Below are 16,886 nucleotides of genomic sequence, written 5' to 3'. Positions count from 1 at the left end.
GAGAAAAGACTCCAGAGGCCGTCTACTCTGTTGAAATATAACTCTCTTATTAAAAAAAACTTCCCTCCATCTCTAGTTTCTCCCTCCCTGTGTGATTAGGGTGCTGCATTTTAATGAGTTTAGGCATTTGATAATTAGAACTAATGACAGGTGTCAGTATTGACAATGCTGTAGACTAAACTTTTCCACTTACCCATAGAAGCGTGGGTAGCAATCATGTAAACTCTGTAATGTGCCTCCTGCAGTGGTAACTCACAGAGATTGTCTTTAATTTCTTGGTGTTTAGGAGTAACTTTCTTAAGTTCGACAACAGCAAATATATATTTATTGAAAGCCTATCATTTAAAAAAAATTTTTTTTCAAGATTTTGTTTATTCACAAGAGACACAGAGGCAGAGACATAGACAGAGGGAGAAGTGGGCTCTCTGCAGGGAGCCTGATGTGGGACTTGATCCCAGGATCCCGGGATCACATCCTGAGCTAAAGGTAGATGCTCAACCACTGAGCCACCCAGGTGTCCCTGAAAGCCTATCATTTAAAAGAGCAATATACTGGGGCACCCGGGTGGCTCAGTCAGTTAGGCATCTAACTCTTGATTTCGGTTTAGGTCATGATCTCAGGCTGGTGATAGAGCCTTGCTTGTGCTTATGTACACTTGTGCATGCATACATACTACCTCTCTCTCAAATACAATCTTTTAAAATACTTCAATTTATTTATTTTAAACTATTTACTGTGGGAGTCTCAAAAATGACTAGAAATCAATTTGAAGATATACTTAAGAGTGGTGACAGTAGTGACATGGAGCTAGAAGGAGGTGGTAAATAAGCATTAGCATCAGTAACTTTGTAGGATGAACCTAGCTTCTTTTCAAGTAGACATAAATTTTCAGTTTTCTTTGCCTAAATAAAAGAACCTTTTAAAGACTACTAAAGCCTGTGAAACTCCGATCTCATATATGTACAGTTCTATCCATGGGATTATTTGAGTGGAACTCCTTTCCCAATCTTTCGAAGAGTCATCAAAGTAAGTTTCATGATCTTGAATATCTTCCTTCTTCTAATGGAAGGATATATTATTTATTCTGCTTATAAGTAAAGAGGTAATGATATTATTGTTGCAGGGAGTTCTTTTTTAGAATGTGTGGATCCTTTAGTTAGTACTGAATGATACAAAGCATTTATCGATCGATCCATTTTTTAAACATAACATAGAGTATATACTCCCAAGCTGGAATTTGACTTGGGAATATAGTACAGAATCCCTTCATAGATAATACTAACTTTAAAGATAACACTCATTTTAAATACTCATTTTAATACTCCAGTGTGAGGTACAAGGCAGGTTCCATTATACCACTTCCTGCTCTGAGTGTGGCTGTGTGTATTCATTCACATAGACTTGAGTCTTCCCACTAATTTCAAAGAACGATTTAGGACTTTCCACTGCCAACTTGAGTTAGTAGTCTAAGTTCCCTATGCAATAGGGTTTGATTTTCTGTCTAGTTAAGTGATCAAAGCCAAATCCTCAAAGCCTGAATGTCTTACCATGGATTCTAATAAGTTCTAAGTTGGCCATTCTTCATAGTTTTAATCAAAGCAAAAGATGATATTTGCATTCTTGTCATCTTCGTTTCAAAGTGTTTTGTCGTATTATTAGATTCAGAATCACCCTGAATGGTCACACATCAGTAGACTCTGCCCAGCCATTCCTAGTATGCCGTCCCTGCCAGAACAGAGGCCCATTTCTACCTAAGTGGAATATCACCTATGTACATAAACATTGGATTCATGCCTGTCCAGATTACTTAGAATCAGAAGTTGTCATGGCAGGAAGATTTGGGTGAACTGGAATTCTCCTACAGAGTCACCAGCCTGTGAGAGCTTCCTATCACTCTCCTGATCTCAGTCTCCTTGAGGGGCCGTGGGTTCCCCCATTGCCTCCTTTACATCTCCCAATAACATTTGTACTCACATAGCCAACAGCACCCTTGGCACCAGTTCTGCCTTATGTTGCTTTTGTTCTGCCTGTGGGGTTTTCTTCCATTTCCTCAATTAGCTTTATTAACAGGAGACATGGATGAGTAAGAACAGGGAATGCAAGCAGGTTTTCTCTTTCTCTCTCCCACTCCAGTGTGTGTGTGTGTGTGTGTGTGTGTGTGTGAGAGAGAGAGAGAGAGAGAGAGAGAGAGAAAGAGACAGACAGACAGACAGACATATGCCTACAAAACTAACAGACTTGGGATGCCTGGGTGGCTCAGTGGTTGAGCGTCTGCCTTAGGCTCCAGGCGTGAACCCAGGGTCCTGGGATCAAGTCCTGCCTCAGACTCCTCACAGGGAGCCTGCTTCTCCCTCTGCCTGTGTCTTTGCCTCTCTCTCTCTCTCTCTCTCTGTGTCTCTCATGAATAAATAAATAAAATCTTAAAAAACAAAATAAACCCAACAGACTTTTACGTAGCTCTACAGCCATGCTGACCTTCACGTTAAGAGTATACTACTGATCTTTGACCTAAATCATAACACAGCCCAGTGGGCCCCTGGGGTTAGTGCATTATCTACAACAAATGTGCAGCATTTGGCAACTAAATTTTAGGGTTAGAATATTCTTATTTTTAATAACCCCTTTTTTTTCATATAAATGGTGAGACTTTGGTATAGTAAGTTATTTCTATGATTCTTAAGTATGCAAAAGCTCAAGAAGCCTTGCAAATATATTTTTTCCTAGTTACTTAAAAATTAGAAACTCTGAAAAAAATTGGGGGGGATATAGGCCAAAGAGTATTTGATTTGAAATAAATAAAATCCATATGCTTAAGGCACTATAGTCAAGATGAAATTTCCATATTTGCTATGGATCTGTTCTCATTTTTTTTAAGGGACTTTTATCCAAATGTTTTATTATTGTTGGCGAGATCCAGATCCCAAATCTGCCCTCGGTGCTTTGTTTTGTTCAGTCTTAGATTTTGGACCAAAATAATAACCATTTATTAATTTGCCAAAAATTCAGCATCGCCACTAATGTTATTTCTTGACAATTGCACAATTGTCTTGGCTGTCATGGAGATTTCTTAGCTTAAAATAAGCATGTAAAAATTTTTGTAGACACACACAACAGACACGTACTAAACATATATGTATTTAAGCTAAAAGATGGCTTAGGGCAAAATGTGAAATCCAGTTCTTTGTACACTCTGAGAAAAAAAAATAGACAAGAACATGTGTTTTAATTTGTTTTCCATTGTCACAAGCTGGGGGACAGGGGATATTGCAAGCAATGGATAATTTACCCCTTACCCTCAAATCATCAAATATATGGGTCTTAGGAGTGACATGTTATAATCGTTGTGTATGTATATTTACATAGGAATATAACACCGAGAATTTGGGAGGGAATGTTTAAAATGTCTTCCAACAGATTATCAGCTCGTTCATTAGAGAAGTACTGTGAGGAGGCATTTATATCTCCTTAGAGCACAAAGTATAAAACAACTGTAGAATTTCCTGTTTTAACCAAGAATGAAGGAGAGCTATGAGCCATTTGCTTCCCGAGTGGACACATTCCAGCTGTGCAGATTGGTCATAGCACATCTGCCAATCAGAACAGGCCCTGGAGGGAAGCCCTCAGATGCTGAGTCTTGTTTACGTGCGTTGTGACTCTGTTTCTCCCCTCCTCCCGTGTGTTGTACCACTAGGCAGATTTGCGGGGGAATTCGCTATTACATGCCTAAATAAACTCTACGAAACTAAGATCACAGCCACGTCAAATGGCATCCTGGGCAGATTTTTAGCTCATCGTTAGCCACAGGTAAGAATTGTTGCTTTGTTAATACTGAAGATAGCTGATCTGCATCCAGTTTCCAGCTCTGCTTTGAGGTATTTTACTTTTGGTAATAAAACTAGCAGCCTAAAGCTAAAGAGGAACGATTCAAAAAAATGATTAAATGTGTGCTCTATTGCTAGACTTTGAAAGTTTTAGTGCTCCACAAGTGAAAAACCATGATGTTTTTATTTGAGGGACTGTAAAACTAAGTTAAATTAAAACAAAAGTTTTAAAAGCGGCAGTAATACTAGGTCACTATGTAGAGAAACAGGAACCAAAAGCATAGTAATATTGTGCATTTTGGAGAGCATTTTATCTAAACAAATATGTTTTATTGTGAATCTTCCTACTTGTTATTCTCTTAGAGAACATACTTCCTGTGTACTAACTCCCTGGTTTAAAGAAACATTTCTTTTTCATTATGAACCTATTCAGAAAGAACTGATAAATACATTTAACTGTGTAAATCCTATACTTCTTCTTCCATAACTCTCTCCAGAAGTTTTATAGTATATTTTTAGTATCTTTTTGTTGCTCCAGGAGCAATGAAATTAAGGGGGGAAATAAAGAATTCTTGTCCAATCTTTGTTTTGTCATTAAATTCTATATCGCTAGTATTAATTCAGAAGATACTTTAGGAAACTATATTTTAATAAGATTGCACAGGATTTTTAAAAAGCTATTGCATAGGATTTTATTTTGGCTTACACATTGATTTCTGTTGTTAGTTTTTCCATAACTGAGACTTTCACTTTGTTTATTCTTAAGCATGTACTGAAAAAAATTGTTACTTGGAGTCAAAAAAAGATGACCTGTGGGTTTTGTAGTTCTTTCTCATATATATAATAAGTCTTCAGGTTGATTAACAGCATTTTACAGCAGCCCAAAGAGGCACCTGGGAAAACTTCAAGCAGCCCTATCTCTTACCCTATAGCAAAGTTTCTCAATGTCAGCGCTATTGACATTTTGGGTGACATAATTCTTTGTTGTAGAGTGCATTGTAGGACATTTTATGCATCACTGGTTTCTTTACCTTCTAGGTACCAGTAGTTCCTTCTTCCCCAGTTGTGACAATTAAAAATGTCTCCAGGCATTGTCAAGTGTCTCTTGGGGGGCGGGAGGCGGATTGCTCCTGGTCAAGAACCACTGCCCTCTATATAGCACATTAGACCTAATTATCAATGGAACGTTGAAATCCAACTTTTGAAAAGTTCTCAGCAATAGAGAGTTAAGGATGAGGTCTTAGGATGTTTGCAGATGCTGCTGTAGCTGACTGCTCATTTTTCTCCCCCTCCCTATCCTGTTGGAAGCTTTTGCCAACCATGATTCATGGAATAATTTTTTTGAACTGAGTAATCTGTGGCTTTTCAGTTTCCTTACTTTCTTTCCTTAGCTAAATTTGTTTGGGTTTAGTGAAGTGTTTAAAACAGCAAAGATCTTTGAAAATGAAATAATATGTGTAATGATACACTTTCCAAGTAGATGATTTTAACAAACCTTAAAAACTTTACATGCCTGCCTAGCTTTGTATCCTTTTACCTCTTATGTCAGACAAATCCTTTCAACTCTGATAAAGAGCCTCATACAGGGTAAGACACAGCAACCTTTGAACAGTCCTTTGTGAAATCTATGGTATGGCAGCCGGTATTTAAGAACTTCTTTTCCAGGGCTTCTGAAGAGAATTTTGACATGTAACTGTCTTCCTTCTTTACAGATCGCAACGAACGAAATAAACCAGAGCACCGTTCTTCAAGGTATGAGTTTATAGTTTTTAATAATTCTGTATAACACTTCTCATTTGGAAAAAATTTGGAGGCAGTTCAAGTATCCCTTATAGAGTTACTGTATATTTGAATCTTCTGTGGCATTCACATAAGCTTCACAAGGGAAAAGTTGTTCATTTTTTGAACAAAAATTCTTTATGAAATTATTGACTACCTGAAAGGCATATTTTTCTTGAGAATTCCTATCAGTGACAGGTAAATCTTTACCAAAAAAATTATTTTTTCCATATTTACTTTCTTTGTGGTTTATTTTCTTCCCCTTTCTTTGATCTTTTTTATAAATATGTATTTCTTTTTTCCTAATTATAAAACTAACATGGGCTCACTGTAGAAATTTTTTTTAACATTTTTTAATATAAAACATTAAAAAACAAAACAGTCTGTCTTCCATTGGCTGGAGATGGCTGGTTCCTGCTTAAAGTTTGGTGTAATCTTTCTAGTTTTTCTAAGTACATATGTATTCTTTAAGTTTAATTCTTTAAGTTCTTGTTAGATAGATTCTATCTATCTAAGGCAGGAAGGCTATTTCACTTAAGCCCCTCACTTGCACTGTCTGAGCATGTATTTCACAAGACCTTCACCAGCACTGAAGAGTATTTTTTAAAATCCTTGTCAAACTTACAGGTGGAAATGTTCTAACTTCTACTCCTATGCAAGAGTGACAGGCCTGTGTTTGATTTTTTTTTTTTTAGCCTAGTTCTATGAAGAATTGTAATTCCTTTAATATTATCTTAACCTTATTTCACAGCCCATCACTTCTTTGCATTTTGTGTTGTGGTAACTGATAAAATGGTAATAATGCATTGACTGGGTTGACTGGCCTGGTAAACCAAACCCTGATGCTTTTTCAAAGCATAAAACCCAGAATACGTTGACATCAACTGAATAAAAATACAAAGTCTATGAAAACTCCATTAGTTATTCCTCCATTTTGCAGAGATTGTCAATCAAAATAAGTTAGTGAGACCTAATCTAGAAGAAAAATACAGTGGGTTATTTGGAATGTAAGGCTGATCTTTTTTAAGGTATAATTCACATACATTAAAATTCATTCTTCTTGATGTATGCTTCTGTGAGTGTTTATGAATACATACAGTTATGTCACCACCACCACCACTATAGAAAATTCTATAAGAAAAAAAAGTCTATAAGATTTGTTTTAATAATTTTTAAAAAAGGCAATGTAAGAAGAGTTTGATAGCATGTTTAACTGTGAATGGCATAAAGTTGGAATGGTAAAAAACACTTTGTGTGATAAAATCAGGATCCATAAGACTCTGAAGGTTTGATAAATCAAGCAATATAAGTTTTAATTGGAATAAATGTAAGTCCTTACACTTAGGCCTGAAAGACCAATGGCACATAAGGAGATAAGGGAGTTTTAACTTAACAATATGTTTGGAAAAGTGTTGAGGATTTAGTTCTTCATAAATTTGTCATAAGTCAGAAATTTTATGCCATTGTCTCCACCTTCCAGAAAAATGTCGGCAACAATTTAATTATACTAAAAGAAATAGAATGTCCAAGAAAAGTTGTAGCTCTAGACCATACTTCTTGATATTGTATCCAATTTGGGATTCACAAGGTCTTGAAAAATTGAAGTATGCAGTGGACTGGCTATATTGATATCACTTGAGGAACTTAAAATCAAAAACAGAGTCCCATGCTTCACCCCAGAGATTCTTATTCAGTAACTTTGGAGTGAGTTGATCCTGGGAATCTCTATAGTAAAGAAGTCCTTTAGTGATTTTGATATATAGCTAGGTTGGGAACCACTGGAATATAAGACCGCAACTGAGTTGGGACAAGGAATATGAAAGAGAAGACTAGTTTAGAAATCAAAGTAAAGTTACAGCAAGACTTGTGTAAGGAGTTTGGTGAATTTAGCCTAGGTGTAGAGGTTTGGGGAGGTATATGGGACAGAAGTAACTGGCTTTGAGCACTTGAAGGGCTGGTATGTAGAAGACACTAGCAGACTTGTTCCTCCTAAAGGCTAGTGTCCACCACCAGAAACCAGAGATCCTTGGAGAAATGGCTGATTCAGGGTCTGGGGAGAGGATAGTATATAAGGTGAGGCTGGGCTCATGGTGTGACAGAAATATAGGAAATGCTTACTAATGGTTCATGTCAAAAAGGCCTAGGAGGCAGTATCAAAAACCACCTACTGGCCAAATTTGGGACAATTTGAGTATCAAAAAAATTTTTAAGTGATAATAAATTCTAACACATTGGATTTTTAAAAATCCGTGCAGAAGAACTCATAGAATCAGAAAATCATCATTTTATAATTCTTAGTATAATAGTTGATTCAGGCAAGGATCATCAGTGGCTACAAAAAGTTGGGCAAAAAAGTTATTGGAGGGACAAATATTCACACTGGCTTAAGTATTTTTAATTTTATATTTTTTAATTAGTTAATTAAATTATAAGATTTGCCTATTGAGAGAGAGAGAGAGAGAGAGTGCGCGCAGTGGGGAGAAATGGGGAAAGGGAGAGAGAGTCTTAAGCAGGTTGAGTCTGATGTGGAGCTCGATCTCAGAACCCTGAGATCATGACCTGAGTGGAAGGCAGACACTTAACAGACTGGGCCACCCAGGAGCCCCAGTTTTTTTTTTTTTTTCTTAAAGATTTTATTTTTTTATGCGACACACATACACACAGAGGCAGAGACAGGCAGAGAGAGAAGCAGGCTCCCTGCGGAGAGCCTGATGTGGGACTTGATCCTGGGACCCCAGGATCACGACGTGAGCCAAGGGCAGACACTCAACCACTGAGCCACCCAGGTACCCCTTTGAATTTTTAATTACAAAAGGGGAAATGTAATTTTTCAGTGAATAGATCTGGTGATCTTATTCTTTTTTTAAAAATATTTTATTCATTTTTTATTTGAGAGAGAGAGAGAAAGCATAGGCAGGGGAAGTGACACAGGGAGAGAAAGAAGCAAGCTCCCTGCTTGGCAGGGAGTCTGAAGCAGGGCTCGATCCCAGGACTTGGATCATGACCTCAGCTGATGGCAGACACTTAACCCACTGAGCCTCCCAAGTGCCCCGGTGATCTCAGTCTTAATCAGGTGATCAAGTTATATGTCATCACTAGTGAGACATCCCGACAGTATGTGCCTCCATCAAGTATATAATACACATAGAAGTCCTGGCAAAACAGATAATGTAATAAAAATACAAAGTCTTAAAAAATTTTTAGATTAAAAAAGACTGAAATTTTCTTTAATCTGGAATTTTAAAATCCAGATTTTAAAAAAAGGCACTTTGGGGATAAGTAGGAAAATTTAAATATGAATTTTATTTTAGATAATATTTTGTTAATGAAACTTTTTTTAGGTGTATATAAATAGGAATGCTGTCATGTGGGAGAATGGTCTTATTCTTAAGAGATAATACACAAAAGTGTTAGAAGTGATGTAGTCTTACGTTTGCAAAATAACTCTCGAATGATTCATGAAGAAAAAAAGGTAAAACCGCAAATATAGGAAAATATTATTAATTGGTGAGTAAATGAAAAGCATATGGGCATTGATTGTGCTGTTCCCTCAACTTCTCTACAGACTTGAAATGTGCGAAGTAAATAGCAATGGAAAGAAATGTTCTGTGTTCCCTAGAGTCCTAGAGGGCAGAGTGCGCACCTGTGGGTGGAAGCTGAGGGGGTTGCATTTCTGCACAATGTGAGGAGGAAGTGCCTGACTAGCTGGTCAAAGATGGAATCGGTTACTCTGTAAGGGAGCATTGTCAAGGAAAAGCTACATAGGCTAGTGCTGAGAATAAAAAGATTCATACATTGCTAAATTATTACTCTAGATGGTTCCTGCCCCTTGCTCATTCAGTAGCTAATAAGTGTTGAGAGGCCCTAATGTAGGCTCAAGGTACCATAGAACACAAGAAAGTCTTCAACGGCATGGAGCATAGAGTGCCTGTTGTTAGGGATTTTCACTCCCAATCTCAGAGAGCCTGTTTATTCTAAAGTCAGGTTCCAGGTCATCCTCATTCTACTTCAGGCAAGGCTTGTGGTACTCTTGAGGGTATTCAGAAAGTATTTTCTTTGACCTCTAATTTATACTGTCAGATTCTCAAGGCCTGTGCTATTAGTCTTAGGAACCTCAGCAGTTGGTATAGTGCCTGGTTCGTGATAAGCACTTCATAAATGTTTATTGAATAAATGCCAATTATAGTTCAAAGAGATAAAGGAAAATGCCAGTGTTTTTCCTTTGCAATTTGGGAGGAATCTCTCAGAAGTTGGCCTATAACTGTTATTGACTATGTTTGTTACAAGTGTAGCAAGGAGTAATGCCCTAATAAGAAAGGAGAAACGTTTTTGCAGGAAAGGCCATTGTTTTCTGTATACAGTGTCTGCTGAGATTGGCAGTGACCTGTTCTCCTGCCCTTCTCAGCCAAGCAGGGCTACCCCACCAGGCCTGCAGTGCATCAGGCAGATTTAATACCTGCTGCGTCAACAGAGCAGACAGAAGAGAATATAAACAAAAGTCACTTAATTTTTGTATGTTTGTTGGTTCTCCTCAAGCCACTCACTCAGCAGCAAGAATGATGGGCTCAGTGCTCAGTAAGGATAAGAGATGCATTTCTTTTGTTTATGTTTTTCTAAAGCTAAACACTCCTATAGCTTTCCCTGTGAGAAGTGAATAAATCTGGGATGTCTACCTTTCATTTCAGTGCTGAAAGAAGGAAAGCATAACTCTTGTCAAGTTAGAGTTTTTATCAGGTAGAAGTCAACTTGAAGACCTCAAGCCAAAAAATACCGTGTAAGCATCTGTAAGAGATTTGCTGGGTACTTTTTGGTTAGTTGGTTTTGAGAGTTGGCATTAAAAAAATTGCTTATTGCTGATTGACCTCTGTTGAAGTCAGAAATATCTGAATTCTTCTTGCCTTTGGCTTGTTAGTTTAAATACACCATTTACCAAATTGATGTCCCATGGAACATTCGTCTGTAGGATATTAATCAATATATAAGAAATATTCGTGCACAAAAAGCTCGTGAAATGATAAGTTAAAGCAAAATTAGACATATTTCTTTGCGGTGATTCCACTAAGAGTCTTTGATACACTAAAGTGCATTATAAAACTCCAAATGGGAGATTTGCTATACAGGATTTTAAAAATTTGTTTGAATTTTTAACTTCCTTTCCCAGACATAGCTATTAATACCACATAGAAAAATGTGCTATGAAATGACAGTTTGGGAAACTAATTGAGAAGGGAGTAGGAGCTAAATAAAGATAATAAAGAAAGTTAAGCCCTGTGGCAACCAGTGCCAGGAATGGAAAATTAGAAGCTCTTTTTACCACCCTACCAGCTCTGAATAATAGATTCCAATGACTTATGGGGGCTGAAAAAACCAGCTACTTTGTCTTAAATGTTTTAACCTACTACAAGGAAATAATTTACAGCAGGAAAAAAAAGAAGGCAGCATTGAAACAAGAACCTTAAGCCTCTCAAAAATTATCACTTGAATCTTCGTTTTCCTAAAGCCTTCTGAAAACATCTGTTATAATTCCCCTTTGATACTTATTCATAAAATTCAATGAAATTTCGGAAAAATCACCAAAAAATTGTTTGAACTCAGCAAAATGACTGAAATTTTTAAGGAAGAACAAGAATAACCGAGACAGTTTTGAAGTTCAAGAGAAGGAGGTAGACTCTTGTGAATAATTAAGACAATGTTTTGTCAGGAAACAGAACAGGGCAAGGGAACAGAATAGAGTCCACAACAGACATAAGGCAGATACACACAGTTCTAGAGGCAGCATTCAGATGAGGGGGGAAGATGGACGTGTCCACAAATGGTCATGGAACAATTGACAATCTATATTCATAAAAATTCAAATGGAATTTGTTTTATCATAGGAGGTAGAATCTAAATACATGGAATTCCAAAAATGAAACTGAAATATTTTGAAGAAACATATAATAATATCTTTATGACTTTAGGGTAGAGAATGAGTTCTTAGGTCTCAACAAGTATAGACCTACAAAGAAGAGGATTGGTGAATTAAACTGTGAAAATTTAAACCTTATGTATGTGAGGACACCAAAAAGCATGTGACAAGACAAGTCATGGCGGTGCAGTGCACACAGGCAACAAAGGTTGATGTCAATAAATAAAATAAATGTGTCCATGAATAAGAAACTACACATCAGCACAAAAAAGACAGTCAATATGGGTAGGGAACTCACAAAAATATGAAACCTAAGTAGCCAACTAATTATTGAAAACCTTATTTACCTTGCTGATATTAAGAAGATGTACCAGTGAGGGCAGCCTTGGTGGCTCAGTGGTTCAGCGCTGCCTTCAGCCCAGGGCATGATCCTGGAGACCCCGGATCGAGTCCCATGTCAGGCTCCCTTCATGGAGCCTGCTTCTCCTTCTGCCTGTGCCTCGGCCTCTCATTCTCTCTCTCTCTCTCTCTGTGTCTCTCATGAATAAATAAAATCTTAAAAAAAATAAAAAAGATGTACCAGTGACACAATAATGAGATACCATTTCACTTCTATCAGGTTGGCACAGAAATCTCAAAAAAGTGATAGCAGTTATGTATGTGAAAATTTGGCATATCATATTTAGAGAGCAATTGAGCAATACCTGATGAAGCTGAAAATGCCCATACCCTACAACCCAGTAGTTATAACATGCCCTGGGGAAAATTCTTTCACGTGTGCCAGAGGAACCATGCACAAGAATGTTGGGAGTAGCAGTGTTTGAATTAAGGGAACTACAGCTATATATGGCAATGTAGGTAAATCTTAGAAACATAATTTTGGAAGATAAAAGGTAAGTTGTAGAAAGGTAGATAAAGTATGATCCTATTTATATGAGGTGGAGGTCAGCAAATGGACCAAATCTGGCCTGCCACTTGTTTTTATAAATAGTTCTACAGGAACTTAGCCATGCCCATTTGTTTACATATTGTGTATGGCTGCTTTTGCATTACAACAGAGTTGACTACAGCAGAAAGCATATGGACTTCAAAGCTGAAAATATTTACTATCTGAGCCTTTATAGATAAAGTTTGCAGACTTCTTTATCACAGGCAAAGCACAAACAGCATGTTGTCTCTTGTGTATTTCTTATGGCTGCATATAAATGTGTATGTATTTTTATATGTATAGTATGTATGTATTTTTTTCCTAAAAGTATCAAAAGATGCTTGGAAATGTTAGTTTAGGGTATTGGTTATCAAAGGAATGGATCAGGGAAAGGTACACAAGGAGCTTCCAGTCTATTTATATTGCTTATTCCTTAAGCTCAGTAATGAGCTTTGCAATATTATCTATACTTTTTAAAAAGTCCTCAAAATTTCCATAATTAATTAAAAAGGCCTTCAAGGGGACCTTGAATCCTATGGCACAAATATGCTTTCACAATACATGAGCATAAAACTGAGTGAAATTTTCTGCAGTTATTTCTGAAAGAGGAAAATAACAAGGAAATTAGGATGTTCAGAAAAAAAATGGCAACCATGGTTTCCCATATTACCTCTACTCGTAGTCCAACTCCTATAGCTCCTTTTTTTTTTTTTTTTACATTTTTAGATTTTATTTATTAGAGAGGGAGAGAGAGAACTCCTGCACATGAACAAGCAAGAGGAGCGGCAGAAGGAGAGGGAGAAGCAAACTCCCCGCTGAGCAGGGAGCCTGATACCACATCAGTCCCAGGACCCCGGGATCATGACCAGACCAAAGACAGATGCTTAACCGCTTAAGTGACTGAGCCACCCAGGTGCCCTCCTGTAGCTCCTTTACTTGAAACCTTATTTATTGCTTTGTGGATTTTTATCTCACTTTTAGTCACTTAAGAGTTATATAAGTAATACATGAAAACATTTTTTTAGTACTACAGAAACGTGGTATCTGCCTTTATTCCATAGACAATCATTATTAAGAGTCTAATGGTTCAGAGCTGCCTGAGTGGTACAGTTGGTTGAGCATCTGACACTTGATTTAGGTGCAGGTCATGATCTCAGGGCTGTGGAATCGATTCCCAGTTGGGCTTGAGCCCGGTAAGGAGTCTGCTTAAGATTCTTTTTTTTTTTTTTTTTTTTTAAGATTCTTTTTCCCTCTCATGCGCTCTCTCAGTCTCTCCCCCTCTGTCTGTCTGTCTCTCTCTCTCTCTCTCTCTCTCTGTCTCTCAAGTAAATAAGTACATTTTTTTTTTTTTTAATGAGTCTAGGGACGCTTGGGTGGCTCAGCGGTTTGGCGCCTGCCTTCCGCCCAGGGCGTGATCCTGGAGACCCGGGTTTGAGTCCCACATTTGGCTCCTGTAGGGACCCTGCTTCTCCCTCTGCCTGTGTCTCTGCCTCTCTCTCTCTCTGTGTCTCTCATGAATAAATAAAATCTTTAAAAAAAAATAACCCAAACCAAAAAAATAAATAAAAATTAAAAAATGAGTCTAGTGGTTTAGTATTTATCCTATGCTACTTTCTATGCATATATGTACATGTATACATATGTATACAAATTATATTTAGAAAAAACAGGTGTGTGCCTATAGTACATATATATGTATATATTCATATATATATATATTTATGCAAAGCTTGCCCTTTTCACTTATATTTTAGGAAGTTTTACCATGTCACTTCCCACTCATTTTTTTTTTGAACTGCTACATAAAATTTTCTTATGTAATTATATTACTACTTATTTAGCCAGTCCTTTATGGATAGCATTTGGGTTGTTTACCAGTAGCATAGCAGGAGTGCTGCTTAATAAACATCTTTTTTTTTTTTTTTTTAAGATTTTATTTATTTAATTGAGAGAGAGAACAAGCATGAAGAAGGAGGAGGGGCGAGGCAAGCAGGCTCCCCACAGAACCAGGAGCCCAATACAGGGCTCCATCCCAGGACCTGAGCTGGAGGCAGATGGTTAACCAGTTGAGCCACCAAGGCACCCTACAACAAATATCTTTATGTTCATATCTGTGTATACATGTATAAGAAAGCCTTTGGATTTTTTTGTTTTAAGATTTTATTTTATTCATGAGAGAGAGAGGCAGAGACATAGGCAGAGGGAGAAGCAGGCTCCATGCAGGGAGCCCGATGTGGGGACTCAATCCCCAGACCCAGGATCACACTCAACCACTGAGCCTCCCAGGTGTCCTTGTTTAAGGTAGATTTTTTTCTCAAGTTTCTGTTGAACTCTTATTTTCGTTCATAATTATCTCAAGTTTTGAAATTTTACATACCTTGCATTTCTATTTTTCTTCCCTAATCTCAGATTGCTTCATGATGGTTTGGTATCACTCCAGGTTCAGTTGGGCTCATTTCAATCCCTGTTCCACATAATATGGTCTGAAATGTCACTCCATACAGGGAAAGACTTAAACTCAGCATGCAGTATATTTGTAGCATATAGGTCAGTACACTCAGAATTAATGTTGTAAAAAATCAGCAACCACTTTATTACTAAGAATTTGAAAGAGTCTTGGTTCTCTACATTGGTACCCTTTTGTTGGTTTACAGAGATGTTGAGGATTTTTTTTGTTTGACACTTTACCATCATCACATTATGGCTTAAATAGATTAGCTAGAAGCAAAAGTCTTAACTTCTTTTTGATCTTTTCCTTTCTAAATATGTTTGTTAAAATGTCATGCTCTACTGGGCTTAGTTTAACTACTATAATTCTATAGCATTTCCCTGCCCATATGTTTTGATTCCTGTACATCTATAAACTATAGCTTGTGTAATTACTTTGTGCCATTATGTTTTCTAAGCTATAAGAGAAGCATTACTTTGGTTGTAGCATCTGTAATGTTATAAACAAGGTGAAGAATTAAAGTGTATGCAGGTTTTATGGGGGAAAAAATCCTTTTGCAATGGGAGATGTGAAAGGATTATTAATATTTTATGCCATTCTACAGAGAGTGTATATTTATTATGTTGTTGGGGTTTTAAGAAATGTGACTGGGGCTTAGCATTTACCCCCAGTGTGATGAGGATGAAAATGAAGCATTTATATGGTTTATCAGTTGGGTAATTGAAAAGTTTTATCAGCTGGCCTACCACTGCCCTAGTACGTAGTATGGGGGCTTCTCTGAGGTTGTTTCAAATTAAACTAACAGCAGGTAGTTAACTTTGGAACAGCTGCTAGTCCTGTATTCATTACTTTTTCTCAGGATGGGCATGTGTGGCCACCCATTTCTCAGCACTCCAAGGAGCATATGAAATGCCTAGCCGTTAAATTTTTCATTCTAATTCATTTCTCTCTTTCCCTTGGGTTAGTTATATTTATATTAGTTCTTTATTTTTCTGCAGTATAATTTAGAAGCAGTATTTACATAGTTCTACAGCATCTATAACAAATGGCCTTTAGCTGAGTGAACTTTATATATGTCTTTGTGGATCTGTCTGTTCCTAGGTTATGGTTTTACCCTGGCTAATAAATATCCTCATACAGCTGGACTTCAGTTTTTAATTTAAATGTTTTCCCTTAGTGGCACGGTATATATCACATTCTTCAAGAGCATTGATTAGGATTATAAACCACAAAAGTAAACTAATTCCTGGTAGATCTTAGCGTGCACAAAATAGCTAAACAACCACTCATAGCCCAGTCACCTCCTGTCTCGTTAACGGTTAACTGCTGTTGATCAAAAGTCATTCTCAAACCAGAAATCAGTCCTGGTTCAAAAAATATAATTTCAAGGTTGGGGGCTTCCCTTTTGATGCCGTCCTCCTCAAGACAATAAATCGGGTAATAAATCAAGTTTTTGTCACTTTTGATCTTGTTCTAGTCATAGAGGAGCTCTGCAAAGATGCAGAGTGAGTTTGCCTACCTTTGTGCAACACTTCTAACTAAATGCAGCAAAAATAAGGCAGGCATGCCCAAGAAGGACTCGTGTGTGTCTCTGTCCTTTTGGAAAGTACCCTTTGGAAATTAAGAAAATAAAAGAATAAAAAGAAGATGTTGTTTGTCTGATTGTCTGAATGGTTCAGAGTGTTTCTAAAATACAAACATCCTCTCAAATGTAAACTGGTTCCCTGTAGATAATATTGTCCCTGGCACACTGCCTTACCCAGGCAGTCAGTCCAGGGATGTTACTAGGGATGCAGGACATGACGTTTATCCCTCGCTATTACCTGTAGTTTCTCTTTGGTTACAGATTCTGAAGAAACGTTCCAAGTAGAAAAAAAATCCTTATGAGCTGAACTGTACTCTTCAGAATTTTTCCATATGGTGAATTCCAATCTTTAACACCATTGCTTTTTTTTCTAATGAAACTGCATTTGTTCTGATTATAAAGCAGAATAGGTTCAT

At 37.2% G+C, this 16,886-nt stretch overlaps 1 protein-coding gene across 7 annotated transcripts in view; it reads left to right on the top strand.

Moving 5' to 3' along the window:
• Positions 1–16,886, top strand: part of SH3D19 (SH3 domain containing 19) — a 176,866-nt gene that overhangs the window by 79,141 nt on the left and 80,839 nt on the right. For 6 of the 7 annotated variants that reach the window (XR_005370867.1, XM_038559005.1, XM_038559006.1 and 3 more), the window contains one exon: positions 5,534–5,573. Coding sequence is in view for 3 of the 7 variants with exons in the window: in XM_038559005.1 (XP_038414933.1) it covers positions 5,534–5,573 (40 nt within the window). In the remaining 4 variants the exon portion in view is untranslated. Of the gene's footprint in view, positions 1–3,644; positions 3,805–5,533; positions 5,574–16,886 lie in introns of those variants that run through there. The other variant, XM_038559007.1, reaches the window with a different exon arrangement.

This window comes from Canis lupus, chromosome 15, assembly GCF_011100685.1.
Source record: "Canis lupus familiaris isolate Mischka breed German Shepherd chromosome 15, alternate assembly UU_Cfam_GSD_1.0, whole genome shotgun sequence".
Taxonomy (NCBI): domain Eukaryota; kingdom Metazoa; phylum Chordata; class Mammalia; order Carnivora; family Canidae; genus Canis; species Canis lupus.
The sequence above is the reverse complement of the archived record's forward strand: the minus strand, read 5'-3'. Positions and strand labels throughout refer to the sequence as shown.